The 24,960-nt window shown below is 64.1% G+C and overlaps 2 protein-coding genes across 6 annotated transcripts; both read left to right on the top strand.

Annotated features, from left to right (window-relative positions):
• The first annotated feature begins 232 nt into the window (after positions 1-232).
• DHODH (dihydroorotate dehydrogenase (quinone)) lies at positions 233-6,567 on the top strand. Of its 2 annotated transcripts, XM_073308359.1 has the most exons (9): positions 234-368; positions 1,189-1,401; positions 1,891-2,090; positions 2,640-2,722; positions 3,472-3,659; positions 4,201-4,314; positions 4,866-5,019; positions 5,095-5,254; positions 5,629-6,567. In XM_073308359.1, exons 1-9 carry the CDS (start codon positions 351-353, stop codon positions 5,681-5,683), a joined length of 1,185 nt encoding a protein of 394 aa, XP_073164460.1. In that variant the 5' UTR covers positions 234-350; the 3' UTR covers positions 5,684-6,567. The 2 variants fall into 2 exon arrangements, with proteins under 2 accessions (XP_078704275.1, XP_073164460.1); XM_078848149.1 differs by lacking the exon at positions 5,629-6,567 and having other exon boundaries at positions 233-368; positions 4,870-5,019; positions 5,095-5,215.
• A 1,433-nt stretch (positions 6,568-8,000) lies between these two features.
• LOC144929059 (haptoglobin-like) lies at positions 8,001-22,525 on the top strand. Of its 4 annotated transcripts, XM_073308358.2 has the most exons (6): positions 8,001-10,446; positions 10,808-11,069; positions 18,757-18,842; positions 20,773-20,874; positions 21,272-21,346; positions 21,720-22,525. In XM_073308358.2, the coding sequence occupies exons 2-6, from the start codon at positions 10,870-10,872 to the stop codon at positions 22,466-22,468; spliced, it is 1,212 nt and encodes a 403-aa protein (XP_073164459.1). In that variant the 5' UTR covers positions 8,001-10,446; positions 10,808-10,869; the 3' UTR covers positions 22,469-22,525. The 4 variants fall into 4 exon arrangements, with proteins under 4 accessions (XP_073164459.1, XP_073164458.1, XP_073164461.1 ...); XM_073308357.2 differs by having other exon boundaries at positions 8,001-11,069; XM_073308360.2 differs by lacking the exons at positions 8,001-10,446; positions 10,808-11,069 and adding an exon at positions 13,979-14,073.
• The last annotated feature ends 2,435 nt before the right edge of the window (positions 22,526-24,960 follow it).

Below are 24,960 nucleotides of genomic sequence, written 5' to 3'. Positions count from 1 at the left end.
GGGAGGGGGCGGGGCCCGGACGCCTGGGTTCTGTCCCGGCTCTGGGAGGGGGCGGGGTCTGGTGGGGGAGGGGGCGGGGCCCGGACGCCTGGGTTCTGTCCCGGCTCTGGAGAGGAGTGGGGGTGGGAGCCGGGGGGCGGGAGCAGGACTCCTGGGTTCTAGCCCCAGCTCTGGGAGGGGGCGGGGCGGGGCCCGGACGCCTGGGTTCTATCGCGCGTGCTCACAGGCTGTGTGGAGGCGGGGCCCCGCCCTCGGGCTCGGCCGCCATTGGCTGGGCCCTCAGCCTATCAGAGGGCTCCGGTTCCGGACGTGCTGGAGATCGCGTGGCCCGTGGGTGGCCGGCCCGCGGGATGGGGGCGCCGCTGCGGGTGAGGGGGGCACTCGGGGGGAGCAGAGGAGGGGAGGGGGGCACTTTGGGGGGGAGCAGGGGCTGCACTCTGGGAGGGGAGTGGGGGGAGCACTTTGGGGGGGAGCAGAGGAGGGGAGGGGGAGCACTTTGGGGGGGAGCAGGGGGTGCACTCTGGGAGGGGAGTGGGGCCGGGCCGGGGGGAGCACTCGGGGGGAGCAGAGGAGGGGAGGGGGGCACTTTGGGGGGGAGCAGGGGGGTGCACTCTGGGAGGGGAGTGGGGGGAGCACTTTGGGGGGGAGCAGAGGAGGGGAGGGGGAGCACTTTGGGGGGGAGCAGGGGCTGCACTCTGGGAGGGGAGTGGGGGGAGCACTTTGGGGGGGAGCAGAGGAGGGGAGGGGGGGCACTTTGGGGGGGAGCAGGGGGGAGCACTCTGGGAGGGGAGTGGGGCGGGGCCGGGGGGAGCACTCGGGGGGGGAGCAGAGGAGGGGAGGGGGAGCACTTTGGGGGGGAGCAGGGGGTGCACTCTGGGAGGGGAGTGGGGGGAGCACTTTGGGGGGGAGCACTTTGGGGGGGAGCAGAGGAGGGGAGGGGGGGCACTTTGGGGGGGAGCAGGGGCTGCACTCTGGGAGGGGAGTGGGGCGGGGCCGGGGGGAGCACTCGGGGGGGGGGGGAGGTAACTGACAGCTCTTGCCTTGCAGCAGCGACTCCGACTCCGGGAGGCCATGGCTGTGGGGGAGCACTTTGGGGGGGAGCAGGGGCTGCACTCTGGGAGGGGAGTGGGGCGGGGCCGGGGGGAGCACTCGGGGGGCGGGAGGTAACTGACAGCTCTTGCCTTGCAGCAGCGACTCCGGGAGGCCATGGCCGTGCTGGGCGGGGGCGGCCTTCTCTGCGCCTCGTACCTGGTGGCTGCGGGCGAGGAGCGGTTCTACGCTGAGTGCCTGATGCCGGGGCTGCAGCGGCTGCTGGGGCCCGAGACCGCCCACCTGCTCGCCATCCGCCTGCTCAGCCTGGGGGTCCTGCCCCGCATGGCCCAGCGTGACTCGGCCGTGCTGGTGCGTCCCTCCCACGGGCTCCGCGGGACACTATCTGCCCGTCTGAGCCCCCCGGGGGCTGCCCCATCACCCCCGGGTGGGATATGTGGGGTGTGCGCCTGGCCCCAGAACCTACCCCATGTCAGAGCTGGTGGGATGCCCCAGTGGCTCTGGGGGAAGGTGATGTCCCCGGGAGCTGAGCTATCCCTGCTCTGCCAGCTGCACCCCCGGGGGCTTGGGACTGGAGCCCGTCGCCGTGGGGGAGGGGGCTGGCTGTTGTGGGGCTCTGCCCCTGCTGAGTGCGGGGCAGCCTGCTGGAGGTTGGGCTAGACCAAGTGAGCGAGGGACCCACCTTCTCGTTCGGGCTGTGGATGGTCAACCTCCCTCCCCCTCCCCCCGCCCAGTAACCTATCTGGGCTGCTCTCATGGCTGGCCCGCAGCTGGGCCCTGGCCCCGGGCCAGTCGCTGTGCAGTGTGAGGGGGGTCATGGGGCCTCGCTTGCTCTCCCAGGAGGTGCGTGTGCTGGGACGGAGGTTCCGGAACCCGGTGGGCCTGGCCGCTGGCTTTGACAAGCACGGGGAAGCCGTGGATGGACTCTCCAAGCTTGGATTTGGCTTCGTGGAAGTGGGGAGTGTCACCCCACAGCCTCAGGAAGGGAACCCCAAACCCCGGGTCTTCCGGCTGCCAGAGGACCAGGCTGTCATTAACAGGTAGGCTGGGGTTAGAGGCTGCTGTCACGGGGGAGGGAGGGGAATCCCATGTTTGCCTCTAGGTGTTGCCCGGAGCAGTGGGGGTGGGCATTTTTTCCCTACCCCACCTCCATTGACCTGCAGCAAAAGAGAGTAAGGCCAGAGAGGAGGCTGGGAAGAGACTGAGGGTGGGGCAAGCCAGTGGGCCTTGGCTGTGGGTGAGGTGGGAGGGGCAGGTGACCTGTGGGGGTAGGGTGTTGTGGCTGGGCAGTGAGCAGAGGTATCTGTTGCCATCCTATATCCTGTGGGGGTAGGGTGTTGTGGCTGGGCAGTGAGCAGAGGTATCTGTTGCCATCCTATATCTCTTGCTGGGCAGAGCCCTGGAGGGCTCGGAGCCGCAGCTTTCCCCTCTAGGTAAGTGTCTTGTGGCCCCAGGCCTGGCAGCCAGCAGCCCCCTGTGTCCCACAAGGAGACTGAGGGCCTCCCTTTCCTGGCATATTGTTCCTTGGTGGGAGTGATTCCAGCCCAGCTCCGTGCTGCTTGCTGACACCTCTCCTTGTTCCCGCGCAGATACGGCTTTAACAGCCATGGACATGCCGCTGTGGAGTGTAGGCTTCGGGCCCGGCAGGGAGTGCAGCTCCAGCTCACGGAAGGTAAAACTCCTTGCTATCATGAAAATCCTTAACAAGGTTACAAGGGAGAGTGCTATAGCAGTCGGTTGTTAGCCTGTGGAACTCACTGTCACAAGATATCGCTGAGCCCAAGGGCGTGATGGGATTCAGAAGGGGATTTGATGTTGGGTTAACAAGGAAGGCCATAAGGGCGATGGCTGCCCCTGCTTCAGAGCGTGAGCCAACAGGCCATGGCTCAGGAGAGCTTTGCTATTTCATAGCAGGCCACTCCGTAACTGCCCATCCGCAGAGTCTCACGCCTTCAGCTCTGGTCATTACTACCTGCTTTTGGGGGGAGATGGGGACCCTGGCTAGCCTGATGTGTGGGGGTGTGACCTGCTACAGCAATTCCTGTGCTCCCCAGCAGGGGGCGGGCACTGGTGTCACTGGGACCCCCGTGCATCAGGGATGGGGCAGTGCTGAGGGGCCTGGTGAGTGCAGGGAATTCTCTGCCATCGGCCTGGCACCGGCGTGGCCACCCTCAGCTAGCCATGGTGTTGGCATGGTGCAGAGCAGCTGCCTGCGTTCGGACTCTCCCCCAAACCTGGCCCGGCACAGCTGTGTCCCCGGTGCCCGGCCTGGGCCCTGCATGTTCTGGGGTTGGTCCAGCAGCAGCTAGCAGGGCATGTGCTTGCAGCTGTGCTGCCGTCTCTGGGGTGGCCTGGCTGGGGACGCGGACAGGTGGTGAGGCAGGTGCTCCTGCCTCTCTGAGTGGCACACGTGTGTTCCAGCTGGGATTCCCCTCGGCATAAACCTGGGTAAGAACAAGGGCTCAGCAGATGCGGTGGCAGATTATGTGGATGGGGTCCGGACGCTGGGCCCGCTGGCCGACTACCTGGTGGTGAATGTGTCCAGTCCAAACACGCCGGGGCTGCGGGATTTGCAGGGCAAAGCTGAGCTGCGCCGGTTGCTGGCCAAGGTGGGTGACTGTCCCAGGCCAGCCTGCGGCACCTGCCCTGGTGTTCCTTGGTGCAGCATGGCGGTGCCGGGTGCTCCCCTCGCTGCTCCGGCTGCCAGCCCTTTCGCACAGCGCTTGTCTGAGCTGGAGGTAGCTGTTTTCGGGGGGGGCTCTGCAGAGCAGCAGATGGGCAGGGAGCTGGGACTCGGTGGGGGGCTGGGCGTCTCACTTTGGAAGGCATGGGGGCTGTGCTGTGGCCCTGAGGAGGGGATTCATCCCAAGCTCTTCCTTCCTCCCTTTAGGCAGCAGCATTGTCTGTGTCTCTACCCTCCCCAATTCTGGCTGTGCCTTTGGGATTCTTCCCCTGCTCCCCAGAGACGTCTCTGTGCTGCTCTGATGTACCCCCTGCATTTCCTCCCTGGGCGCTGACCTTGCCACCCCACCCAGCTTGTCGAGCCTTTGTCACACCAGTGCGGGGGGGCGGGGGCTCTGGACAGCGTGGGTGTCTCCCTTGGCATGTCACTTACTGCAGCAGCTCCTGGCACTGGTGTCGTCCCTGCAGGTGCTGGAGGAGAGGGATGCCCTGAGGTGTGAGCGCAAGCCGGCCGTGCTGGTGAAGATTGCCCCGGACCTGACTGCCCAGGACAAGCAGGACATAGCCAGCACGGTGACCGAGGTAGGTAGTGGGCAGGTAGCTCTGGGGCGGCGCCTGCTGCCCAGCACAGGCCTTGCTGTGCCCGAGGGAGGGGGCAGAGTGGGGGGCTTAGGGGAGAGTGCAGGGAAGGGGTGAAGTGGTAGCCCTGGCGGGGGACGTACCTGTCTGCAGGGGCCTGGAGCGTGGGGGAGTCACTAGGGAAAAGGGGCTGGGACAAGAGAAGTGCAGGCTGAACAAGGGGAGGGTGTCCCAGCCAGGAGCTCCAGCTTGGGGCACGGAGCAGGCTGCAGTCAAATGGCTTTGGCCAGAGGGTGGGCGATGGATGGAGCCGTGTCTCACTGCTGACCGGCTGCACCCAGGGGCAGGTCCTCCCCAGTCCCCGCCAGGAGCTGCTGGCTCTGATGCCAGTGGTGGCTGCTGTGCTAGGCTGCTCGGGCAGCCGGTCGCCAGCAGGCTTCTGCTGCTTGCTCCCCACTTGCTCTGGCGCCCCTGTGAGGGCGGCTGGCCGAGCTGGCACAAGATGCGGCAGGGGCCTGGAGCTCTGCTGCCATCATGTCCCCTCGGTGTCTCAGCTAGGTGTGGATGGGCTGGTCGTCACCAACACCACCACCAGCCGTCCCAGCAGCCTGCGGGGCACCCTGCGCGCGGAGCCCGGCGGCCTCAGCGGGCGGCCCCTGCGAGCGCTCTCCACGCAGACCGTCCGCGAGATGTATGCCCTCACCCAAGGTAACTCAGTGCCCCCGCTCCGCCAGCCCCAGGCCAGGTGCTCCATCCGCCTCTAATGCCCACCCTTGCTCCTAGGGAAGGTGCCCATCATTGGCGTGGGCGGGGTGAGCAGCGGGCAGGACGCGCTGGAAAAGATCCGGGCTGGGGCCTCTCTGGTGCAGATGTACACGGCGCTCACCTACCAGGGGCCCCCTGTGGTGAGCATGGTGAAACGGGAACTGGAGGTGCTGCTGAGGTGAGTGAGGGCTGGGCTGCTCCCAGCGGTGTTCTGCGTGCGGGGGGGTGGGCTCTGTGCCTGCCTCCCCAGTGGTGTGGGAGGTGCTGGGTCTGAAAGGCCTCATGGCCGACAGGCACCAGGCCTGCCGAGGGCTCTCGCTGGCTGCTGCCATAGCCAGCGTCCTGCAGGCCCCATGCCTTGGGATGCTGGGCAGCTGTGATCCGTGGGTCCAGCAGGCTTGTGTTGCAAGCGGAGCTATGCTCTGTGCTGGGGTTAGCCCAGGACAGAGGCCAGAGCATAGCTCGTTTGGGAGGACCTGTTCCTGGGCTGGGGGGCGGGAGTGCCGGACTGAGCCTCGGGGGAGTGCTCACAGCTGTTTGTTCTTGGCTTAGGGAGCAGGGGTTTCAGAGCGTCACAGAAGCTGTTGGAGCGGATCATCGGTGCTGACGGGCGTGTGGGGCTGTGGATAGGGCTCTCTGCACCGCCCCTGGATGCCCCAGCCTAGAGAAGCTGCAGTGCCCTGGGAACAATGGTTGGTACCTCCCAGGTGTGAGCCAGTCAGTCAGGAGTCTCTGGACTGAGTCATCCCCTGTGCAGAACATGGGAGGGGTCGAGTGACGTAGAGAGACCCCAGCCCCTGTCCAGTGAGTGGGCTAATGGGGTCATGGGGAGCTCGTGGTCTTTGTACCGGTGCTGCCCTGGGCATGTGGAGAAGGCTCCCAGCTGCCCTGCGTGGAGGGACCGAAGCAAGGCCTGGGCGGGGAGCTGCTCCCAGATGTCTCTGCTGAGCAGTGCTGGCAGTGTGGGGCTGGGCTGACCCTTGCCAGTCCTGAGCAGCTGCAGGTCGGGGTCCCTGCCCTACGAAGCTGTGACTCACGAGGCCTGGCATGCTGCTGGCACTGGGGTGGTGCCAAGTCCCTGCTCCCCTTCTCCAAGGGGGAAGCTCTTTGCCATTTGCCTGCGAAGGACTCGCCTCCTCCCCACCCCCCATGTGGGTGCACAAAGCCTTGAGCCTGATGGAGCCCTGGCCATGCTGTTCATGGAGCCAGCTGGGTCAGGCAGTGCCCCAAGCAGCATCACTGGCAGCCCTGCTCCATGCTGCTGCCTCAGCCCAGCCCTCGCTGGCCTGCAGGGCCCTGCCTGAGCGCTGGCTTGGCATCTGCCCCGGGCTCTGGTTTTGACTTTGCCTCCCTGGCCATAGCTGTCTGTGCTGCTCCCCAGGACTGGCTGGCGGGGGGCTGCAACTGAAGGAGATTGGGGCAGGGCTAAGAGCCCTGCCTGGGCCTGGCTTCTCACTGGACTGTCAATAAACTTGCCGCTCGTTCAGTCTCGCATCCCTTTTTTTGTGTGTGTGTGGGGGGCTTGTGGCTCTCACCCCCAGCTGCCCTGGGGGCTGGAGCATTGGTTCTGGATTCCCTACAGTCCCCCCAGGCTGGCTCTGGCTGCTCATGGGGCCATGCAGGTACCACAGCAGCAGTTCTAGCCTGTGGCCTGGAGCAGGGTGGCTTGGCTGAGGGGCTGCCTGGGGGCTGGACTGGGCTCTGCTCAGCTGCTGCCAGCTGCAGGCGGGGCCTGCTGCCTTGCGGTTGCCTGATTTTTAGGAGGCTATATGATTAATTTGGCTAATATGGGTTATAGGCTTGCCAGTTCATCTGACTAGAAGATAATGGGGTTTTTGTTTCAGAATCGGGCTGTACAGAGTTTGCAAAGGACCCTTGGGGGTATGACAAGATGCTTATACTGAGACAAATACAGTCTTGACTTTTTTTGAGATAAATGGAATAATAATTGGTAATTAAATGGTTAAATTAGAATGACAGATGCAGTACTTTTAAAGATACATATGGTATTATATACTATCCGGCTTTTGATTCATATACTTACACCTTTTCTTGATAACTGGGTGGTAAGAGACTGGCATGCCAAGAGAGTTTAGGTTTAGGTTTCTTAATTCTTGAGTGTGTGGTGCAGAGCTTAGAAGAAGCTAGAGTTAAGAGTTGGACTAACTGACTTAAAACTTAACATTAAGAATTTACAGACAAATAGATTAGTAAAACAAAGAACAAAGAAGCTTGGAGCTTAGAAAATTTAGAAAGCAAGTACAAAAAACACTTAGATGCTTAGAGGCCTAGACACTTCCTTGGCATGGTGGCCTACCCCCTTTATGAGGCATGGGTGGTTGAGCCCTTCTTTTCTCTTTAAACCTAGTTTTCTTACCCAGCGAAAGGTTGGGGCACACTTACTCCACAGGCTGGTATGTTTGTACATATTAATTACATTTGATTATTTTTACATTTGTTGTTTTTGCCCTCCCAGTTATTTTGTTTCTTTCTATCTAGGTGAAAGGTCCTAGACTTATGTTTGCTAACTTTGCCTTAGCTCAACATGCAGGATGTGGCCTGTAGGTCCCTTGCATTACAGCCAAACTACTTTTATTATAATAGGCTTACAGGTTTATATTAAACAAATAATTAAAACCATAAGAAACCTATAAGAAAAGAGAGAGAGGCAGGATAGCCCTGTAGGCTACACTGCCCAGGGAAGAGCTCAGGTTTCTGCTGGCAGATGAGGATCCCTGCTGGCTGCTCACCCCAGCTCTGGTCCTGCCTCCTGCAGCTCTCACCTAGGCGCAGCTGTAGGGCTGTGCTGGGTAGGGAATGCTCCTGCGGACCTGTCCCCCACTGGTGGGAGGGGCGGGGGGTTTGGCTGTCCCAGCAGGAGGGGAGGGGGCTCTGCCCTGGAGCACGTTCAGAGTGTCCTGTAGGGGTGACGTCTTGGGGCCTGTCTAGAACCTGTCAAGTTCCGGTAGCACCCAGGCCTGCCTAGAGTGCGGGCAGGATGGCACTGGCAGTGGCTGGGAGGGTGGGTGGCACTGGCCAGCCTCCTGGCTCTTCTGCCCCGGGGGGCTCTGCTCCGGTGCCAATGGGTGTTTTAATAGTGGGTGCCAGGCTGGTATGAGCTGGGTCTTCCCTTCCCCCCCCCATTGCTTGTTATCTGCCCCTGGGCACACCCTCCTGTGCAAATGTCTCCATGAGCTAATGGCAGCCTGCTGCTGTCAGCACTGGCCCCGGCCCACCCAGCTGTGCAGGCATGGGGCATCGCCCCCTCTCCCACGCACTGACGTGCACGGCTTCACTGGACAGACAGGCAGGAGCTGCCCGCAGCCTGTTTCAGGGACCAGCCCCACTGTTGCTGGAGGGTGACAGATCAACAGGCCAGGTCAGAGACCATTGATGGGGGACGACTGTGTCTATCAGTCCAGGGTCAGCACCCCCAGGTCCAGCTAGCTGGTGTCCTGTGTCCATCCCCCCGTGATCTCTGAGCAGGGAAGGCTGCTGGCTCCACCTCCTCTCCCCCCGCGTCTGGCCGTGATGTGACCCCTGCGAGAGCGGGGACCTGGCGGGAGGCAGGGGCTTGTTCCAGGCCCTGTTGGGCTGGTGCAGAGGGGTGTCGCTGTGCTGGCTGCTGCAGTACCTCACGCTGCCTCCCCCTGCCGTTGCTGGGGGCTCTGTGGGGAGCCTGGCCTGGTACCGCACCTTGCTGGGGCCAGGCTGGTGCTAGCTGCTGTGGGGGACAGGTGGGGGAAGCCCTGGTGTGGTCCCAGTGGAGCACCTGGAGGGGGTATCTGAGCCCATCAGCTCCCTATTCCTCAGGCCAGGCTTACGGCCTGGCTTATTCTGACTGGTTGAAGGTAATGCTGGATGTTCTCTCCCACAAACGCCTCTAATCCTGTCTTAAATCCTCCTGAGCCTGGGGCCCAGATTTCTTGTGGCAGTGAGTTCCACAGGCTAACTTTCCTGTCAGTGGTTTGTTGCCTTTTGATTTCATGGCCTGTCCCCCTGGTTCTTATGTTCTGCAATTTACTAGCATGGCCTCGCTGGTGAACGTGGATCCCTCTCTCCTGATGCACTGCACTAAATGATCCCAATTGTCTCCTTTGGAGACACCCCACTGAAGGGCACCATAGGGAGCCTACTCCAGTGCTATCAGTAGGGGCATCACTAACTCCCCTCCTGGCTTGGATGCTGTAGCCTGTGGGGCAACCCCATGGTTACGGGGAGGCCAGAGAGCATGGGGCCAGCAGGCTGAGGAGTTGGATCTACCCCTGCTGAGCTCTGACCAGCCACCCCTCAAGCCTGCGTCCCCCACCGAACAGGCTGGGCCAGTGCCTGCCCTTCACCCTAAGAACCACAGCCAAGCTATGGGGCATGGTGTTTGAAGCAGGGCAGGTCCCCGGCCTCAGGTCCAGGGCAGTTGAGTGAGTTCTCTCCAGCCTGGGACCTGAGGCTGCTAGGATGTAGCATCTGCTTCAGCCGCAAACAGGCGGTGTGGAAACTGTCAGGTATGTTCATGGATTCCAAGCCGGAAGGGCCCATGGTGATCATCGAGTCTGGTCCCTGCATAGCACAGGCTGGAGACCGGCCTGAGGCTATGTGACGAAGTGGGACTGTTCTTAATGTTTCCTCCGAATATTGTGGGGTGCCTCAGTTTCCCCTAGGCAGTTCTTAAGTATCTAGGTGGTGGGGTAAGGGTGTATAATCACTGCAGAGCCCTAGAGGGCAAGTGTGTGCAGGAGTCTGGACACAGAGGATGGCCGACACCCTGTTTCCTGGCAACTGATGGCCTGGGCCCTTCCCCCCTGCAAGGTGAGAGCTAAAGGGTTGGAGAACAAAGGAATCAGGTGACCACCTGGCCTGGGAAAGAGACAAAGCCCAGAGGAGGAGGGGCTGGAGGGAGTTTCAGTTTGGGACTGGCTGGGACATGGAATGAAGGGCAGATGTGGTTGTCTGGCTCACTGCACCCCAAAATGGACCCAGCTGAGGGGTCCCGTTCTCTGCACCTGCAAGCTCTGTTTTAGACCATGTTCCTGTCATCTAATAAACCTCTGTTTTACTGGCTGGCTGAGAGTCACGTCTGACTGCGAAGTTGGGGTGCAGGACCCTCTGGCTTCCCCAGGAGCCCCGCCTGAGTGGACTTGCAGTGGGAAGCGCACAGAGGGGCAGAGGATGCTGAATGCTCCGAGGTCAGTCCCAGGGAGGTGGAAGCAGTGTGAGCTTTGTGTCCTGAAGACAGGCTGCTCTCAGAAAGGAGACTGCCCCAGAGTCCTGCCTGGCTTCATGGGGAGCAGTTCCAGAGCATCGCCCAGGGACTCCGTGACAACTGGTGGAAGCGGTGGGATCTACTGCACCCTGTGGACAGTGCTTCCTGCAGTAAGTGACTGAGGAGCAGTAAAACAAAGGGGGATTGATGGGGACCAGGCGTGCTGAAGATTCAGAGAGAGACGGTTTCAGGGGGTGGTTAACCCTTGGAAGTGTGTGACGAGAGAGAAGGACTTTTGCAGTAACAGGGTCCCCCGGGGGATTGCAGCGGGTGGTCCCAGGGGCAGAGGAGTCTGCAGCTCGACCCTGGCAAAGAGGGGGTGACCTTGAGAAGGGCTGGCACACTAGGGGTTCTCCCTGGAAACTGTGGGGAGCTGAGAGCACACAGGCCTGTGAGTCCACAACAACTTGGGAAGAGCGGAGTGATGGTCTGTCACTGTCTCCTGAAGAAGGACTTTGTAACCCTGTGCAGAAAGAGAGGGTTGAGCACTGGAAAGTTCACCAAGGCACAGTTCATCCTGCAGCTGGAGGAGGATGCCCGCTCTAAGGAACAGATTCCTGACCCCAAATGGGGCTATAGCAGGATCTGGGAGCAGCGGGAGTGGGAGCCAGGCATCGCCAAGACTCCTGTCCAGGACCAGATGGGGGTCTTCACGATCGGGTTCCCCATCGGGGGATTGGAGACGGCCGGGATTGGAGCTGAGTCCGAGAGAGCAAGAGGACCGGGAGAGACAGTGAGAGCCCGAGAAAGAGCTGCAGAAGCAGCAGCAGCATGAACTGGCGGTGGGGGAGCGGAGAGGCCTAGGGGACCTCCCCGGGGTGAGTGGGGGAGGGGGGCCAGTTCCGCAGGGAACCTCGAGACTAAATTGCTGCCCCTGGTTAAGGCGGGGGGGGATGTGGATGCCCACCTCACTGCCTTTGAGCAGGCTGGAGATTTGAACCAGGGGGACCCTGTGGAAAAGCCCCGGTGTCTAGCTCCCTTGCTGGGTCCCAAGGCCATAGACTCTGTCAGCCAGATGGGTGGGGAGATGGACAGGCTCCCACTCCTGACCCCAACCTATATGACAGTGTGGAGTTTCCTGGGCTCTGGCCCCTCGGACCCCCGTGGGAGCGGAAGGTGATGGTCAATGGGGAGACATTCCTGGGGTGGCGAGATCCTGGGACAGAGAACTGTTGTCAGGCCCTGGGGGGTGCAGCCTCACCAGATGCTGAGGGGCTGGGTGAGGGTCCCAGGGACGAAGCCCCTCACCCTCTCTATGGCCCAGATCCCTGTGCAGACCCAGGAGGGGTGGGGCTGGCTGGCCGTTGGGGTTCTCCGGGATATCGGCTGCGAGACCCTGTTGTGGGGTGACTGTCTCTTTGGGACAGGATCCAGGCCTTGCTCCTGTAACTGACGAGGGTTTGAATTTGAATCCAGGGAACCAATCGGTGGAGAGGGAAATGGTCAGTGAAAATGCGGATGACCTGGCTGGCAGCAGGGAGGAGCGGCTAGGCTCAGGCTGCCTGCCTGCCTGTGACCAGACCTCTGGGGCTGGGTGGGACTGAGAGATGCTCCCCGCCCCCCTTGCACACCAGAGAGGGGGCTCACGCTGGCTCAGATGCCGTGAGGAAAGCAGCGAGCTCGCTGCCTACCCCACTGGGAAAAGCAAGGGCAGCGCTGAGCACAGTGGGAGCTGAGACCCCAGCTGAGTGGGGGAGACACAGGCAGGGCAGGGGATCTGTGGGGAGTGGCAAGGTGCTTGGTAAGGAAAGTCTGGATGAGCCCAGGCAGCCTTGTGAGCTGATGGCTGTGTCTAGTCAGCAGGGTGGGAAGGCGAGGAGAGCGGAAGAGGAGTGACCCTGGACCTTACCTGTTAGCTGGGTGGAGAAGTGTGACAGGGAAGGAAACGTGCCTGTGTCTGTCAGGGGTATTGACTTGCCTATGGAGGGAACTACCCTGATCTCCAGGCAGTTGTCTGTGACCAGCCTTGTGTGCTGGGACAAGGGGAAAGAGGTCCCAACCTGTGTGTCTGGGAAAGGAGAAAGTGTGTCCGGCTCTTCTTTGTGTGTGGAGCAGACAGAAGGGGCCTTTCAGCGTGTGATGGTTGAGGGTCGTGCAGTTGTCCGAGTTTGTTCTGGATTCAGCTAAAGCCCAGGAAGGGAAGGGTACTAAGTTTGTGTCTGCTCAGGAGAATGGCCCTGTAACTAGGTCACATCCAGTTAGTGTCTATGTAAAATCCCAGAGCCCAGACAATTCTGTTGCTTGTATTTTGCCTGTTGCTAGTGTGTTGTTGGAAAGGGTGTCGCAACAATGTCTAATCAGAGTGAGATCCTAGCCAGGGCACAAGGAGAGCATGAAGGTGATGTGATTGTGTTACTTACTGAGGGTGTGGAAACCTGTAGCAAGAAGGAAAAGATTCCTGAACTTGTGTGTGGCAAAGGGAAGGAGAATGCTTCTAACCTTTTATCTAGGAAGTCTGTCAGTTTGCCTGAAATGGGATTGGGTAGGAATCCGCCTGATGGGCCAGAGGTGATTCTGGATGTAAGGGAGACCCAGAAAGAGTTTGTTGTTGCTCAGGAAAGTGTTCTTCTAGAGCAAGCCCTAGGTGAAGAGGGTAAGAGCAGAATTTCTGTGAGGGGTGAATTGTTGCATAGAAAAGCCCTAGGGAAAGGAATCCTCATGGAGTCTTTGCAAGCAGTTTAGGGCAACTGAAGGGTGTGAAAGTGATTTAATCAAGAAAGTTTCAGTTCCTAACAGCCAGAAATTTTCTGTTGTGAATGGCTCCACTGACTTTCCTGTTGAAAGATCCAGTGTGGATAGCTTTGAGAAGGTCTCAGATGAAGTGAAAACTGTTAAGAAAGTTAAACAGTCCTATAACCAAGTGGCTGTGTTTGGCCAGCTTGTTGGGGAGAAGACCCAATCCCAGTTTGACCTCCTGGGGTTTTGGGGTGACCAAAGGGCACAGGCTGCATAGACCTTCCCACATGCGGCCTGCGAGTGCTATCGACCACCCCCGACCTAAAGGAGGGCGTGAAACTGGAAGGGCCTGGTGTAACTCCTACCAAGGAATGGGAGAGATGCTGGGGCATCCATGGAAACGGTGGCTTCGAACTTCCCCAGGTCACCGGGTAAAGTGACCCCACTCAGTTCGATCTCGAAGGGGGGAGATGTGACGAAGTGGGACTGTTCTTAATGTTTCCTCTGAATATTGTGGGGTGCCTTAGTTTCCCCTAGGCAGCTCTTAAGCCTCTAGGGGGTGGGGTAAGGGTGTATAATCACTGCAGAGCCCTAGAGGGCAGGTGTGTGCAGGAGTCTGGACACAGAGGATGGCTGACACCCTGTTTCCTGGCAACTGATGGCCTGGGCCCTTCCCCCCTGCAAGGTGAAAACTGAAGGGTTGGAGAACAAAGGAATCCGGTGACCTCCTGGCCCGGGAAAGGAACAAAGCCCAGAGGAGGAGGGGCTGGAGGGAGTTTCAGTTTGGGGCTGGCTGGGACATGGAGTGAAGTGCAGACGGGGTTGTCTGGCTCACTGCCCCCCAAAATGGACCCAGCTGAGGGGTCCCGTTCTCTGCACCTACAAGCTCTGTTTTAGACCATGTTCCTGTCATCTAATAAACCTCTGTTTTACTGGCTGGCTGAGAGTCACGTCTGACTGCGGAGTTGGGGGGCAGGACCCTCTGGCTCCCCCAGGACCCCGCCTGAGTGGACTCGCTGAGGGAAGCGCACGGAGGGGCAGAGGATGCTGAATGCTCCGAGGTTAGGCCCAGGAAGGTGGAAGCTGTGTGAGCTGTGTGTCCTGCAGACAGGCTGCTCCCAGAGAGCAGATGTCACCAGAGGCCTGCCTGGCTTCATGGGGAGCAGTTCCAGAGCATGGCCCGGATGAGACTCTGTGACAACTCAGACATGCCCTCTAGGGCTCTGCAGTGATCCTACACCCTTACCCCACCACCTAGATACTTAAGAACCGCATAGGGGAAACTAAGGCACCCCCACAATATTCGGAGGAAACATTAAGAACAGTCCCACTTTGTCACAGGCTAATCCCTGCAGTGAAGCTAGAATGACATCCCAGCTTAGTTTAAAAATGGCCAGCGCTGGAGAATTGGCCCAGGGTTCATCACTCTCACAGGTAGGAATGTGCACCTTGGTTCCAGTCCGAATGTGTCTAGCTTCAGCTTCCAGCCAAGAGCATTGGTAAGAGCCAGGCCATGCCTGTGGGCCGGGGACACTTGCAGCAGGCCGTGCCAGAGAGCTGGCCCTGTCCGAGGGCGCTGGTCCATGCTCGCCAGCTAGGCAGAGTCCTCCCATGCTAGTGTCGGGGGAGACACATGGGAAAAAGAATCCAGGACGATGCTGCCAGCAGGGTGGGGGCTTGTAACTGGTGCAGTCCCCTCGGGGAGTCAGGGCTGGCTGCAGTGCCCCAGTGTGGGGCTGGGGGATGCTGAGCCCTGGGGTGGTCCTAAGGGCCCAGCAGTGGGTCCAAGTGTAGACAAAGCACAGCTGGGAGTGACTTGGGGCCTGTGTGCTCACGCTGGGCACAAGCCTGGGGAAATGCAGGTGGGCACAGCTGAGAGACCTCATAAACTCAGCCAGATTCTGCCAAGATGGGGCTCCCCTCCACTTTGGAGTATGGCCCGATCCTCCCTCAGGCCCCATTGCTCTCCTGGGCACGGTGCAGGAGGCCAGCCCTGGCAGGTTGTTCCAGGGGAAGGGATCTCCACTTCTCACCTGGGACAGGGTTTGGGGAACACAGTGATGCTCTGAGGCAGTTCTTGTGCCCAGCAGCCACCCACAGTCCCCAGCTGAGCTGCCAGGGATCAGGCCGAGTGCCTGGCTGCGGGGCCAGTGCCAGGCCTGAGGCCCCCTGCATTTCCTGCACAGACCTCACCCCTGACTTTTGGTAGGCTCCTTTTCTGTCTTCTGAACTCCCTGCCCAGTCTCCCCCCACGCTCGCTCCCAGGCCTTTGGGCCTCCCCTCCTGGCTCCAGCAGAAAAGCTCCTGCAGGCTTCTAAAGACTTGCTCTTAACCTAGATTTCTCTCTTGCACAGTTCTCTGCTTAAATTTGCTTGGGCAAGCCGCTCGCAGCCTCCAGCCCTCAACCCTCTATAGGTGCTGGGCCTGCAAGTGCCAGGCGGTGGAAGCTAGCTCGGGCCTGCTGTCCTCAAACTCTCTGGGAGAATTGGGGTCCCATCCTCGGCTCCAAAGCTCCTGCTGCCACTGACTTCACAGGTGCTACGGCTGCTGCACGTGCACCCAGCTTCAGTGCTGCTCCGGGGCCTTCCCCTTGCTCTTGCTCTGTCCTCCAGAATCCCCTTGCCTCCATGGCCCCCCATCCCCCTCTGCAGTGAGCCCCTCTGCCCCAGCCAGCTCACTCGCTGACCAGGCTGAGCTGAGGAACTAGGCAGAGGTCAGCCCCATGCTAATGATGCAGCCCAGTCCTTGGAGCAGAAACACAGTGTTCCCTGGGAGCAGGCCAGCCTGCAACACCCTGGCCTTGGGCTGTGGGTCAGTGGCTCCCAGTCCTGGCACGAAAAACTTACTGCAGGGGCCTGAGCAGGGGGGCTCTCCCCAGCAGTCAGAGCTGGTCACCCTGGGTGGTGCTCAGTAGGGGGGCTCTTCCCTGGCAGTCCACGGTTGAGGCAACCAGCGGGGGGCATTGGCACGGGGGGGGGGTGAGAGCCAGGCCCCATTGGCACTGTGGGGGGAGGGGCCGTTGCTGTGGGGGGAGCTGGGCATGAGGGGACCAGTGGGGGGCATTGGTGCAATGGGGGGAGCTGGGTGCATGATCATGTTTTGAGCAGTGCACAATTTCTGGGTGGGGCATCTCAAGCGGGTGAGGCTGGGAAGTGTGCCCCCCTTTGGTTTTATGTGGGTCTGAGCGCGGCAGGGAAGGGTGCTGAGGGACAAGCTCCCCCAGGGGGCCTGGAACAACGTGTACTGTGGGGTGCTGAGGGCCATCAAACCAACCTGTAACAGAACCCACGTCAAGCCAGGGGGTGCGGCAGCCCCCTGCCCCCCTTGACTCCCCCCGAGGGATGGGAAGGGGTGGAGAAGGAAGGGCCCTCCATGGCAGCCGTTCCCGCTGGGTCCCTGCTGCGTGGGGAAGACCCTGTGTGCAGCCAGGGCCCCACGGCTGGAGGATCGTGCCAAGTAGGGCTCAGGGATCCAGGCTGTATGGCCCCCGGCCAGCCCCAGGGCGAGCGCGCCAGAGCATGGCCTGTTCTCTTCTGAGAACCCTATCAGCCCCCCACCCGCCGCCCCCGGCTGCCCCACCAGGGCCGGGACCTCACCCGCCGCCCCCCTGCCCCAGGCTGCCCTGCCACTGCCCCGGCTCCTTCCTACCCCGCCAGAACTGCCCTGTGTCACCTGCCAACCCCAAACCTCCACCCTTTACACTAGCCTCTGCCCCACACTCATCCCCCAGGCCTTGGCCCACCCCAGTTCAGCCCTCCAGTGCCACAGGATATACAGCCCTGGGCCCTCTGCTCCCCCCCTCGCACCCTGCCCTACACTGCCCTCTGCTCCCCCCCCCGCACCCTGCCCTACACGGCCCTCTGCTCCCCCCCCGCACCCTGCCCTACACTGCCCTCTGCACCCTGCCCTACACGGCCCTCTGCTCCCCCCCCGCACCCTGCCCTACACTGCCCTCTGCTCCCCCCCCTCGCACCCTGCCCTACACTGCCCTCTGCTTCCCCCCCCCGCCCGCCCGTTCCTGCCCTACAGACCGAGGGGCGGATAAGCGGGGGTGGGACAAGGCCTGGGAAGGGGCCAGGCGGCAACGGGGAAGTCCTTCACTTCCCACAGAAAAAGGAGGAGAAAGCCAGGCTGCCCTCGTCCCTCAGTGGAGCAGGCCCAGGGCGCCAGCTGTTCGAGTAATGTCCCCCCCCCAGGGCCAAGGGCTCCCGGGCCTCCGGCACCCGGCTTCCCCCCCTCCCCCCCAGGGCCAAGGGCTCAGTGCCTCCGGCTCCCCCCCCCCAGGGCCAAGGGCTCGGTGCCACTGGCACCCGTCTCCTCCCCCCCGGCACCTTGGGCTCCGTGCCATCGGCACCTGGCTCCCCCTGCCCAGGGCCAAGGGCTCCGTGGAACTGGCCCCCTGGCTCTCCCCCTGTCCCAGCGCCATGGGCTCTGTACCACCAGCACCCGGCTCCTAAGGTGGTCACTCAGGTTCCTGGGCTGATGCTTCCAGGAATAGCATTAGCCTGTGACGAAGTGGGACTGTTTCTTAATGTTTCCTCTGAATAGTGTGGGGGTGACTCAGTTTCCCCTAGGCAGTTCTTAAGTCTCTAGGGGGTGGGGTAAGGGTGTAGGATCCTTGCAGCCCGGAGGGGCAGAGGAGGCTGAATGCTCCGAGGTCAGACCCAGGAAGGTGGAAGCCGGGTGCGCTGTGTGTCCTGCAGACAGGCTGCTCACAGAAAGGAGACTTCCCCAGAGTCCTGCCTGGCTTCATGGGGAGCAGTTCCAGAGCATCGCCCAGGGACTCCGTGACAGGGCCCATCCCCAGGGTGGTGTGTGCGAGGTGGCCACACGGGTGCCACCTTTAAGAGTTGGGGTGGGGGGAGTGGTGTCCCCATCCAAGCCTGGCCAAAGCTATGGCCAGTTTTGCCCCAGTCTTGGGTGTGAGCCAGAGCGCCCATGAGGGGGACTGGCTGTTTTATGCCAGGCAAGCGGCCTCCCTATCTGTGGTGGAACAGGACACTGACCCCAGCTTGTGTCAGGCCAGCGCTGTGCCCAATGGGCCAGTCTGGCCTTGCCGAACCCAGAGCAGCCCTGCAGCCAACTCTCCCCAGGCCCCGCCCCTTGCTGTGACATCCAGAAGTGCCCAGCTCCCTGCCAGGGTCCCCTCCGGGCCAGACACCAGCTGCTGGGAAAGTCACTGACCTTGGTAAGGTCAGGCTGTACAGAGAGCAGGTGCCGTGGCCAGGCGGGCTGGGATAAAAGCGGCGAGGAGGAGGGAGCCCTCGCAGCCAGCGCCTTGCACCTGGAGCAGGAGCCATAGGCTGAGCAGAACCCGCCAAGACCATGTGGTGAGTGCGTGCGCCCTGGGCCCAGCCGACTGGCCTGGCACAGGCAGGGTTGAGCAGGGGGCGTCTCCGATACGTTGCCTGCCAGGCCTGTGCCCAGCACCCCTGTGCCCTGCTCCTGTTCACAGGGAGGGCACGGAGGGGAATGGCAGCAGCAGGGCTGCAGCCCACCTGGCCCCAGTGCCGTGCCAGAGGACTTGGCTTCTGCTGAGACCCTGCCTCCCTGGCTGCTCCTACACGACACTGCTGGGAGGAAGCTCATCACTGCTCCAGGCTGGCCCAGCAGTGCCCAGAGCCCTCAGTGCTGTGAGCGTGGGGCTGAGGGCCCAGCTCCTTAGACAGAGATTCCAATGTCCTGTGTCCTACCAGAAGGGCAAGGGGTCGGCTCGCTGCTCATGGCGGCTTCTTTCCCTGCAGGATGCCCATGCTGCTGGTTGCCAGCCTGCTCTGGGGGGCCCTCGCCTCCACCCACACCAGCCTCAACGAAGTCCAGCTCGGCAACGGTAGGGGGCAGGGTGCCATCGGGCAGGGAGGGGGTGCCCGGCAAGGGGCTGGGGGCGCCCGGCAAGGGGCTGGGGGCAGGGTGCCTTCGGGCAGGGAGGGGGTGCCCGGCAAGGGGCTGGGGGCAGGGTGCCATCGGGCAGGGAGGGGGTGCCCGGCAAGGGGCTGGGGGCAGGGTGCCTTCGGGCAGGGTGGGGGTGCCCGGCAAGGGGCTGGGGGCGCCCGGCAAGGGGCTGGGGGCAGGGTGCCTTCGGGCAGGGAGGGGGTGCCCGGCAAGGGGCTGGGGGCAGGGTGCCTTTGGGCAGGGAGGGGGTGCCCGGCAGGGGGCTGGGGGCAGGGTGCTTTTGGGCAGGGAGGGGGTGCCCGGCAGGGGGCTGGGGGCAGGGTGCCTTTGGGCAGGGAGGGGGTGCCCGGCAGGAGGCTGGGGGCAGGGTGCCTTTGGGCAGGGAGGGGGTGCCCAGCAGGGGGCTGGGGGCAGGGTGCCTTTGGGCAGGGAGGGGGTGCCCGGCAGGGGGCTGGGGGTAGGGTGCCTTTGGGCAGGGAGGGGGTGCCCGGCAGGGGGCTGGGGGCAGGGTGCCTTTGGGCAGGGAGGGGGTGCCCGGCAAGGGGCTGGGGGCAGGGTGCCTTCGGGCAGGGTGGGGGTGCCCGGCAAGGGGCTGGGGGCGCCCGGCAAGGGGCTGGGGGCGCCCGGCAAGGGGCTGGGGGCAGGGTGCCTTCGGGCAGGGAGGGGGTGCCCGGCAAGGGGCTGGGGGCAGGGTGCCTTCGGGCAGGGAGGGGGTGCCCGGCAGGGGGCTGGGGGCAGGGTGCCTTTGGGCAGGGAGGGGGTGCCCGGCAGGGGGCTGGGGGCAGGGTGCCTTTGGGCAGGGAGGGGGTGCCCGGCAGGGGGCTGGGGGCAGGGTGCCTTTGGGCAGGGAGGGGGTGCCCGGCAGGGGGCTGGGGGCAGGGTGCCTTTGGGCAGGGAGGGGGTGCCCGGCAGGGGGCTGGGGGCAGGGTGCCTTTGGGCAGGGAGGGGGTGCCCGGCAGGAGGCTGGGGGCAGGGTGCCTTTGGGCAGGGAGGGGGGTGCCCGGCAGGGGGCTGGGGGCAGGGTGCCTTTGGGCAGGGAGGGGGTGCCCGGCAGGGGGCTGGGGGCAGGGTGCCTTTGGGCAGGGAGGGGGTGCCCGGCAAGGGGCTGGGGGCAGGGTGCCTTCGGGCAGGGTGGGGGTGCCCGGCAAGGGGCTGGGGGCGCCCGGCAAGGGGCTGGGGGCAGGGTGCCTTCGGGCAGGGAGGGGGTGCCCGGCAAGGGGCTGGGGGCAGGGTGCCTTCGGGCAGGGAGGGGGTGCCCGGCAGGGGGCTGGGGGCAGGGTGCCTTTGGGCAGGGAGGGGGTGCCCGGCAGGGGGCTGGGGGCAGGGTGCCTTTGGGCAGGGAGGGGGTGCCCGGCAGGGGGCTGGGGGCAGGGTGCCTTTGGGCAGGGAGGGGGTGCCCGGCAAGGGGCTGGGGGCAGGGTGCCTTCGGGCAGGGAGGGGGTGCCCGGCAAGGGGCTGGGGGCGCCCGGCAAGGGGCTGGGGGCAGGGTGCCTTCGGGCAGGGAGGGGGTGCCCGGCAAGGGGCTGGGGGCAGGGTGCCTTCGGGCAGGGAGGGGGTGCCCGGCAGGGGGCTGGGGGCAGGGTGCCTTTGGGCAGGGAGGGGGTGCCCGGCAGGGGGCTGGGGGCAGGGTGCCTTTGGGCAGGGAGGGGGTGCCCGGCAGGAGGCTGGGGGCAGGGTGCCTTTGGGCAGGGAGGGGGTGCCCGGCAGGGGGCTGGGGGCAGGGTGCCTTTGGGCAGGGAGGGGGTGCCCGGCAGGGGGCTGGGGGCAGGGTGCCTTTGGGCAGGGAGGGGGTGCCCGGTGGGGGACAAGGGTGGGACTGTCTCTCACCAGCAGGGGGCACTTCACTAAGGGTTCTCTCTGTGCCCCAGACCAGAGCTGCCCGGCGCCCAAGGGGATCGAGCACGGGAAGGTGGAGCACCTGGCCCGCTACCAGTGTGACCCCTACTACCAGCTGCGCAGCCGCGGTGACGGTGAGATATGCCCACAATCGGCAGAAGTGCACCCCCGGGGGATACGCACAGGGCCCGCCCCTGCTCCCAAGGGGATACACATGGGACCTTCCCCCATCCCTGGGGGGATACACATGTGGGCTCTGCTCCCACAACCCTGGAGGAATACACCTTGGGCCCTGTCCCCCCGCCTCTGTGGGGGATACATACCGGGCTCTGCCCCCTCTGAGGGGATATGCACGGGGCCCTGCCCTCCTTCCGTGTGGGATACACATGGCCCCCCAAGGGGATACGCATGGGGCCTGCCCCCACCCCTGGGGGACATGCCTGGGGCCCTGCCCCCCGCTGGCAAGTGCACAGAGCCCTGTGTGCCCTGCCTGGGGACGGCTGACACTGACTCTGGTTTTCTGGCCCCAAGGCCTGTACCGATGTAGCCAGCAGCACATGTGGTTGAATGAAGCAGCCGGAGAGGAGCTGCCCATTTGTGAGCCAGGTGAGTGGGAGGTGGGGGTGGAGTGGAGCACAGGGTTCTCTTTGCAAGGCAGGGGTGGGGCCCTGCTCTCCCATTGCTCCCCATGCCCTTGCAATGACGATGGGGCTGCGTTCCCTGAAGCAGAGCTTCTGCAGACTGAGGCAGCGGCCACGGCCCCTCTGGCAGCCGCCCCTCTGGGTGCTGTTCCCTCTGCCAGTGACACACCTCGCCCTGGATGGTGGCACCAGGCCCCGGCCGGCCCAGGGCCTGGGAAGGAGATTGCTTGTTGGCTTGTGGGTGGAGGGGAGCAGAGCTCCCATCTCCCAGGCGAGGTGCGGGGCCTGTGCTCTGCAGGGCGAGGGGCAGGCTCACACTGGGTCTCTGCCCTCTGCAGTGTGTGGGAAGCCCAAGAACCCGGCCAGACAGGTGCAGCGCATCATTGGGGGCATGATGGCAGCCAAGAACAGCTTCCCCTGGCAGGGCCGGCTGCTGAGCCACCACAACCACACGGCGGGGGCCACGCTCATCAGCGACCAGTGGCTGCTGACGACAGGCAGGAACCTCTACCTGGGCCACAGTGAGAACAGCACGCTGGATGAAATCGCCCCCACCCTGCGGCTCTTTCTTGGCAAGGAGACGCCCGCCGGGGCTGTCGAGCTCATTGTCCTGCACCCTGAGTTCCCGGGGGCTGTGGACCTGGCCCTGCTCAAGCTCAAGCACAAGGTGCCCGTTGGAGAGGCCGTGATGCCCATTTGCCTGGCCCAGAAGGACTATGCAAAGGTGGGGAGGGTGGGCTTTGTCTCTGGCTGGGGCTGGAACACCCTCCTGGAGCACCCAAAGCACCTCAAGTACGTCATGCTGCCTGTGGCCGACAGCGGCAGCTGCAAGGCTTATTACCAGACACACGCCTGGAAGCCACTGCTGAACAGCCACACCTTCTGCGTCGGCATGAGCGAGCTGCTCGAGTCCACCTGCCTCGGGGACGCCGGCAGCGCCTTTGCCATCCACGACCCTGAGGATGACACCTGGTACGCGGCCGGGATCCTCAGCTTTGACCGCAGCTGCTCAGCTGCCAAGTACGGCGTCTATGTGCAGATGCTCAGTGTCTTGGACTGGATCAAGGAGACCATGGCTGCACACTGAACCCAGGCTGGGCCCCAGCCCCTGGACACAGCCCTGAGCAATAAAACCCTTTCCTCACACCGGGCCCATGTCTCCTCTGTTCAGCAGTTTCCAAAGGGGCTCCCTGGGCACCCGGGCATTCAGCAGCAGCCCCTCCCAGCCTGCGGCAGGACACAGGGCTTGAAGCACCTGCCCTTGCTCCGCTCCCTACCCTCCCTTCCCCCTGGCGCAAACCCCTGGCGCCTGTGGGTGCTGCCAGGGGGAGGGTCAGGCTGTGCCCTTCTAGGCAGTCCATCTGTCCCTACCCCCAGCACTCCAAGGCCTGGACCCCTGACACTGACCCAAACTCCTTCCTGAGCCTTACAGTTAAACACGAAGCAAGGGGGTCAGTATCTGAGGGCACAGCACGGGGGGGTCAGTATCTGGGGAGGCACAGCACAGGGGGGCGGTACCCTGGGGTGGGGGGCACAGCACTGAGGGTCGGTATCGGGGGGGGCACAGCACAGGGGGTCAGTAACCAGGAGGGCACAGCACCAGGGGCGGTACCCTGGGGTGGGGGCAGGGGGCACAGCACGGGGCCAGTATCTGTGGGGCACAGCATGGGGGAGCGGTACCCTGGGGGAGGCAAGGGGCACAGCACGGTGGGTCAGTACCCGGGGGGGCACAGCACGGGGGGTGGTACCCTTGGGCGGGGGTGGGGACACGGGGTCAGTATGCAGGAGGTCACAGCATGGGGGGCAGTACCCTGGGGCGGGGGTGGGGGCACAGGGGGTCAGTATGCAGGGGGGACACAGCACGGGGGGGGTCAGTTTCCGGGAGGGGCACAGCACGAGGGGGGCACAGCACAGATGGGGTCAGTATCGGGGAGGGCACAGTACGGGGGGGCACAACACGGGGGGCGGTACCCTCGGGGGGCGGGAGGGCACAGGGGGTCAGTACCCGGGGGGGCACAGCACGTGGGGCGGTACCTTGGGGCGGGGGTGGGGGCACACAGGGTCAGTTTCCGGGGGGGTCAGTATCTGTGGGGGGGCACAGCACGGGGGGGGTCAGTTTCCGGGGGGGGCACAGCACGGGGGGCGGTACCCTCGGGGGGCGGGAGGGCACAGGGGGTCAGTACCCGGGGGGGGCACAGCACGGGGGGCGGTACCCTCGGGGGGCGGGAGGGCACAGGGGGTCAGTACCCGGGGGGGCACAGCACGGGGGGGCGGTACCCTCGGGGGGCGGGAGGGCACAGGGGGTCAGTACCCGGGGGGGCACAGCACGGGGGGGCGGTACCCTCGGGGGGCGGGAGGGCAAAGGGGGTCAGTACCCGGGGGGGGGCACAGCACAGGGGGGGGTCAGTATCGGGGGGCACAGTACGGGAGGGTCAGTACCCGGGGGGGGGCACAGCACGGGGGGCGGTACCCTTGGGGGGCGGGAGGGCACAGGGGGTCAGTACCCGGGGGGGGCACAGCACGGGGGGGGTCAGTATCGGGGGGGGCACAGCACGGGGGGCGGTACCCTCGGGGGGCGGGAGGGCACAGGGGGTCAGTTTCCGGGGGGGCACAGCATGGGGGGTCAGTATCGGGGGGGCACAGCACGGGGGGCGGTACCCTCGGGGGCGGGAGGGCACAGGGGGTCAGTATCTGGGGGGGGCACAGCATGGGGGGGGCACAGCACGGGGGGCGGTACCCTCGGGGGGCGGGAGGGCACAGGGGGTCAGTTTCCGGGGGGGGGCACAGCACGGGGGGGGTCAGTATCGGGGGGGCACAGTACGGGGAGGGTCAGTACCCGGGGGGGGCACAGCACGGGGGGGGTCAGTATCGGGGGGGCACAGCACGGGGGGCGGTACCCTCGGGGGGCGGGAGGGCACAGGGGGTCAGTACCCGGGGGGGGCACAGCAGGGGGGGGTCAGTTTCCGGGGGGGCACAGCATGGGGGGGGTCAGTATCGGGGGGCACTGCACGGGGGGCGGTACCCTCGGGGGGCGGGAGAGCACAGGGGGGGTCAGTATCTGGGGGGGCACAGCACAGGGGGGGTCAGTATCGGGGGGGGCACGGGGGGGTCAGTACCCGGGGGGGGCACAGCACGGGGGGGGTCAGTATCGGGGGGGCACAGCACGGGGGGCGGTACCCTTGGGGGGCGGGAGGGCACAGGGGGTCAGTACCCGGGGGGGGCACAGCACGGGGGGGGGTCAGTATCGGGGGGGCACAGCACGGGGGGCGGTACCCTCGGGGGGCGGGAGGGCACAGGGGGTCAGTACCCGGGGGGGGCACAGCATGGGGGGGGTCAGTTTCCGGGGGGGCACAGCATGGGGGGGGTCAGTAACCTGCGGGCACAGCGCGGGGCGGGGCGGGATGTTACAGCACATGATACATTTCCTGTTCCGGGTCAGCGTGTATCACGTCTTAAAGTCCTCTTCCTCCCTCTCCCTCCGCGCGGGGCGGACCGGAAGAGCCCGGAAACTTGGGCCGCTCTAGCCTCCGCCGTCGCTCTATGGCCGGACCGAGACTCCCGGCTTGTCTCTCTATGGTG

This window comes from Lepidochelys kempii, chromosome 12 (assembly GCF_965140285.1).
Source record: "Lepidochelys kempii isolate rLepKem1 chromosome 12, rLepKem1.hap1, whole genome shotgun sequence".
NCBI classification, from domain to species: Eukaryota; Metazoa; Chordata; order Testudines; family Cheloniidae; genus Lepidochelys; species Lepidochelys kempii.
This window is presented reverse-complemented; position numbering and strand designations above follow the sequence as displayed.

Coding starts and splice junctions, on each gene's coding strand:
- DHODH (XM_073308359.1), top strand. Junction 1,402..1,890: donor AGCGTGACTCGGCCGTGCTG/GTGCGTCCCTCC, acceptor TTGCTCTCCCAG/GAGGTGCGTGTGCTGGGACG. Junction 2,091..2,639: donor GACCAGGCTGTCATTAACAG/GTAGGCTGGGGT, acceptor GTTCCCGCGCAG/ATACGGCTTTAACAGCCATG.
- LOC144929059 (XM_073308358.2), top strand. CDS start 10,870: ATGCCCGCTCTAAGGAACAGATTCCTGACCCCAAATGGGGCTATAGCA. Junction 11,070..18,756: donor CAAGAGGACCGGGAGAGACA/GTGAGAGCCCGA, acceptor CTTTCCCTGCAG/GATGCCCATGCTGCTGGTTG. Junction 21,347..21,719: donor GCTGCCCATTTGTGAGCCAG/GTGAGTGGGAGG, acceptor TGCCCTCTGCAG/TGTGTGGGAAGCCCAAGAAC.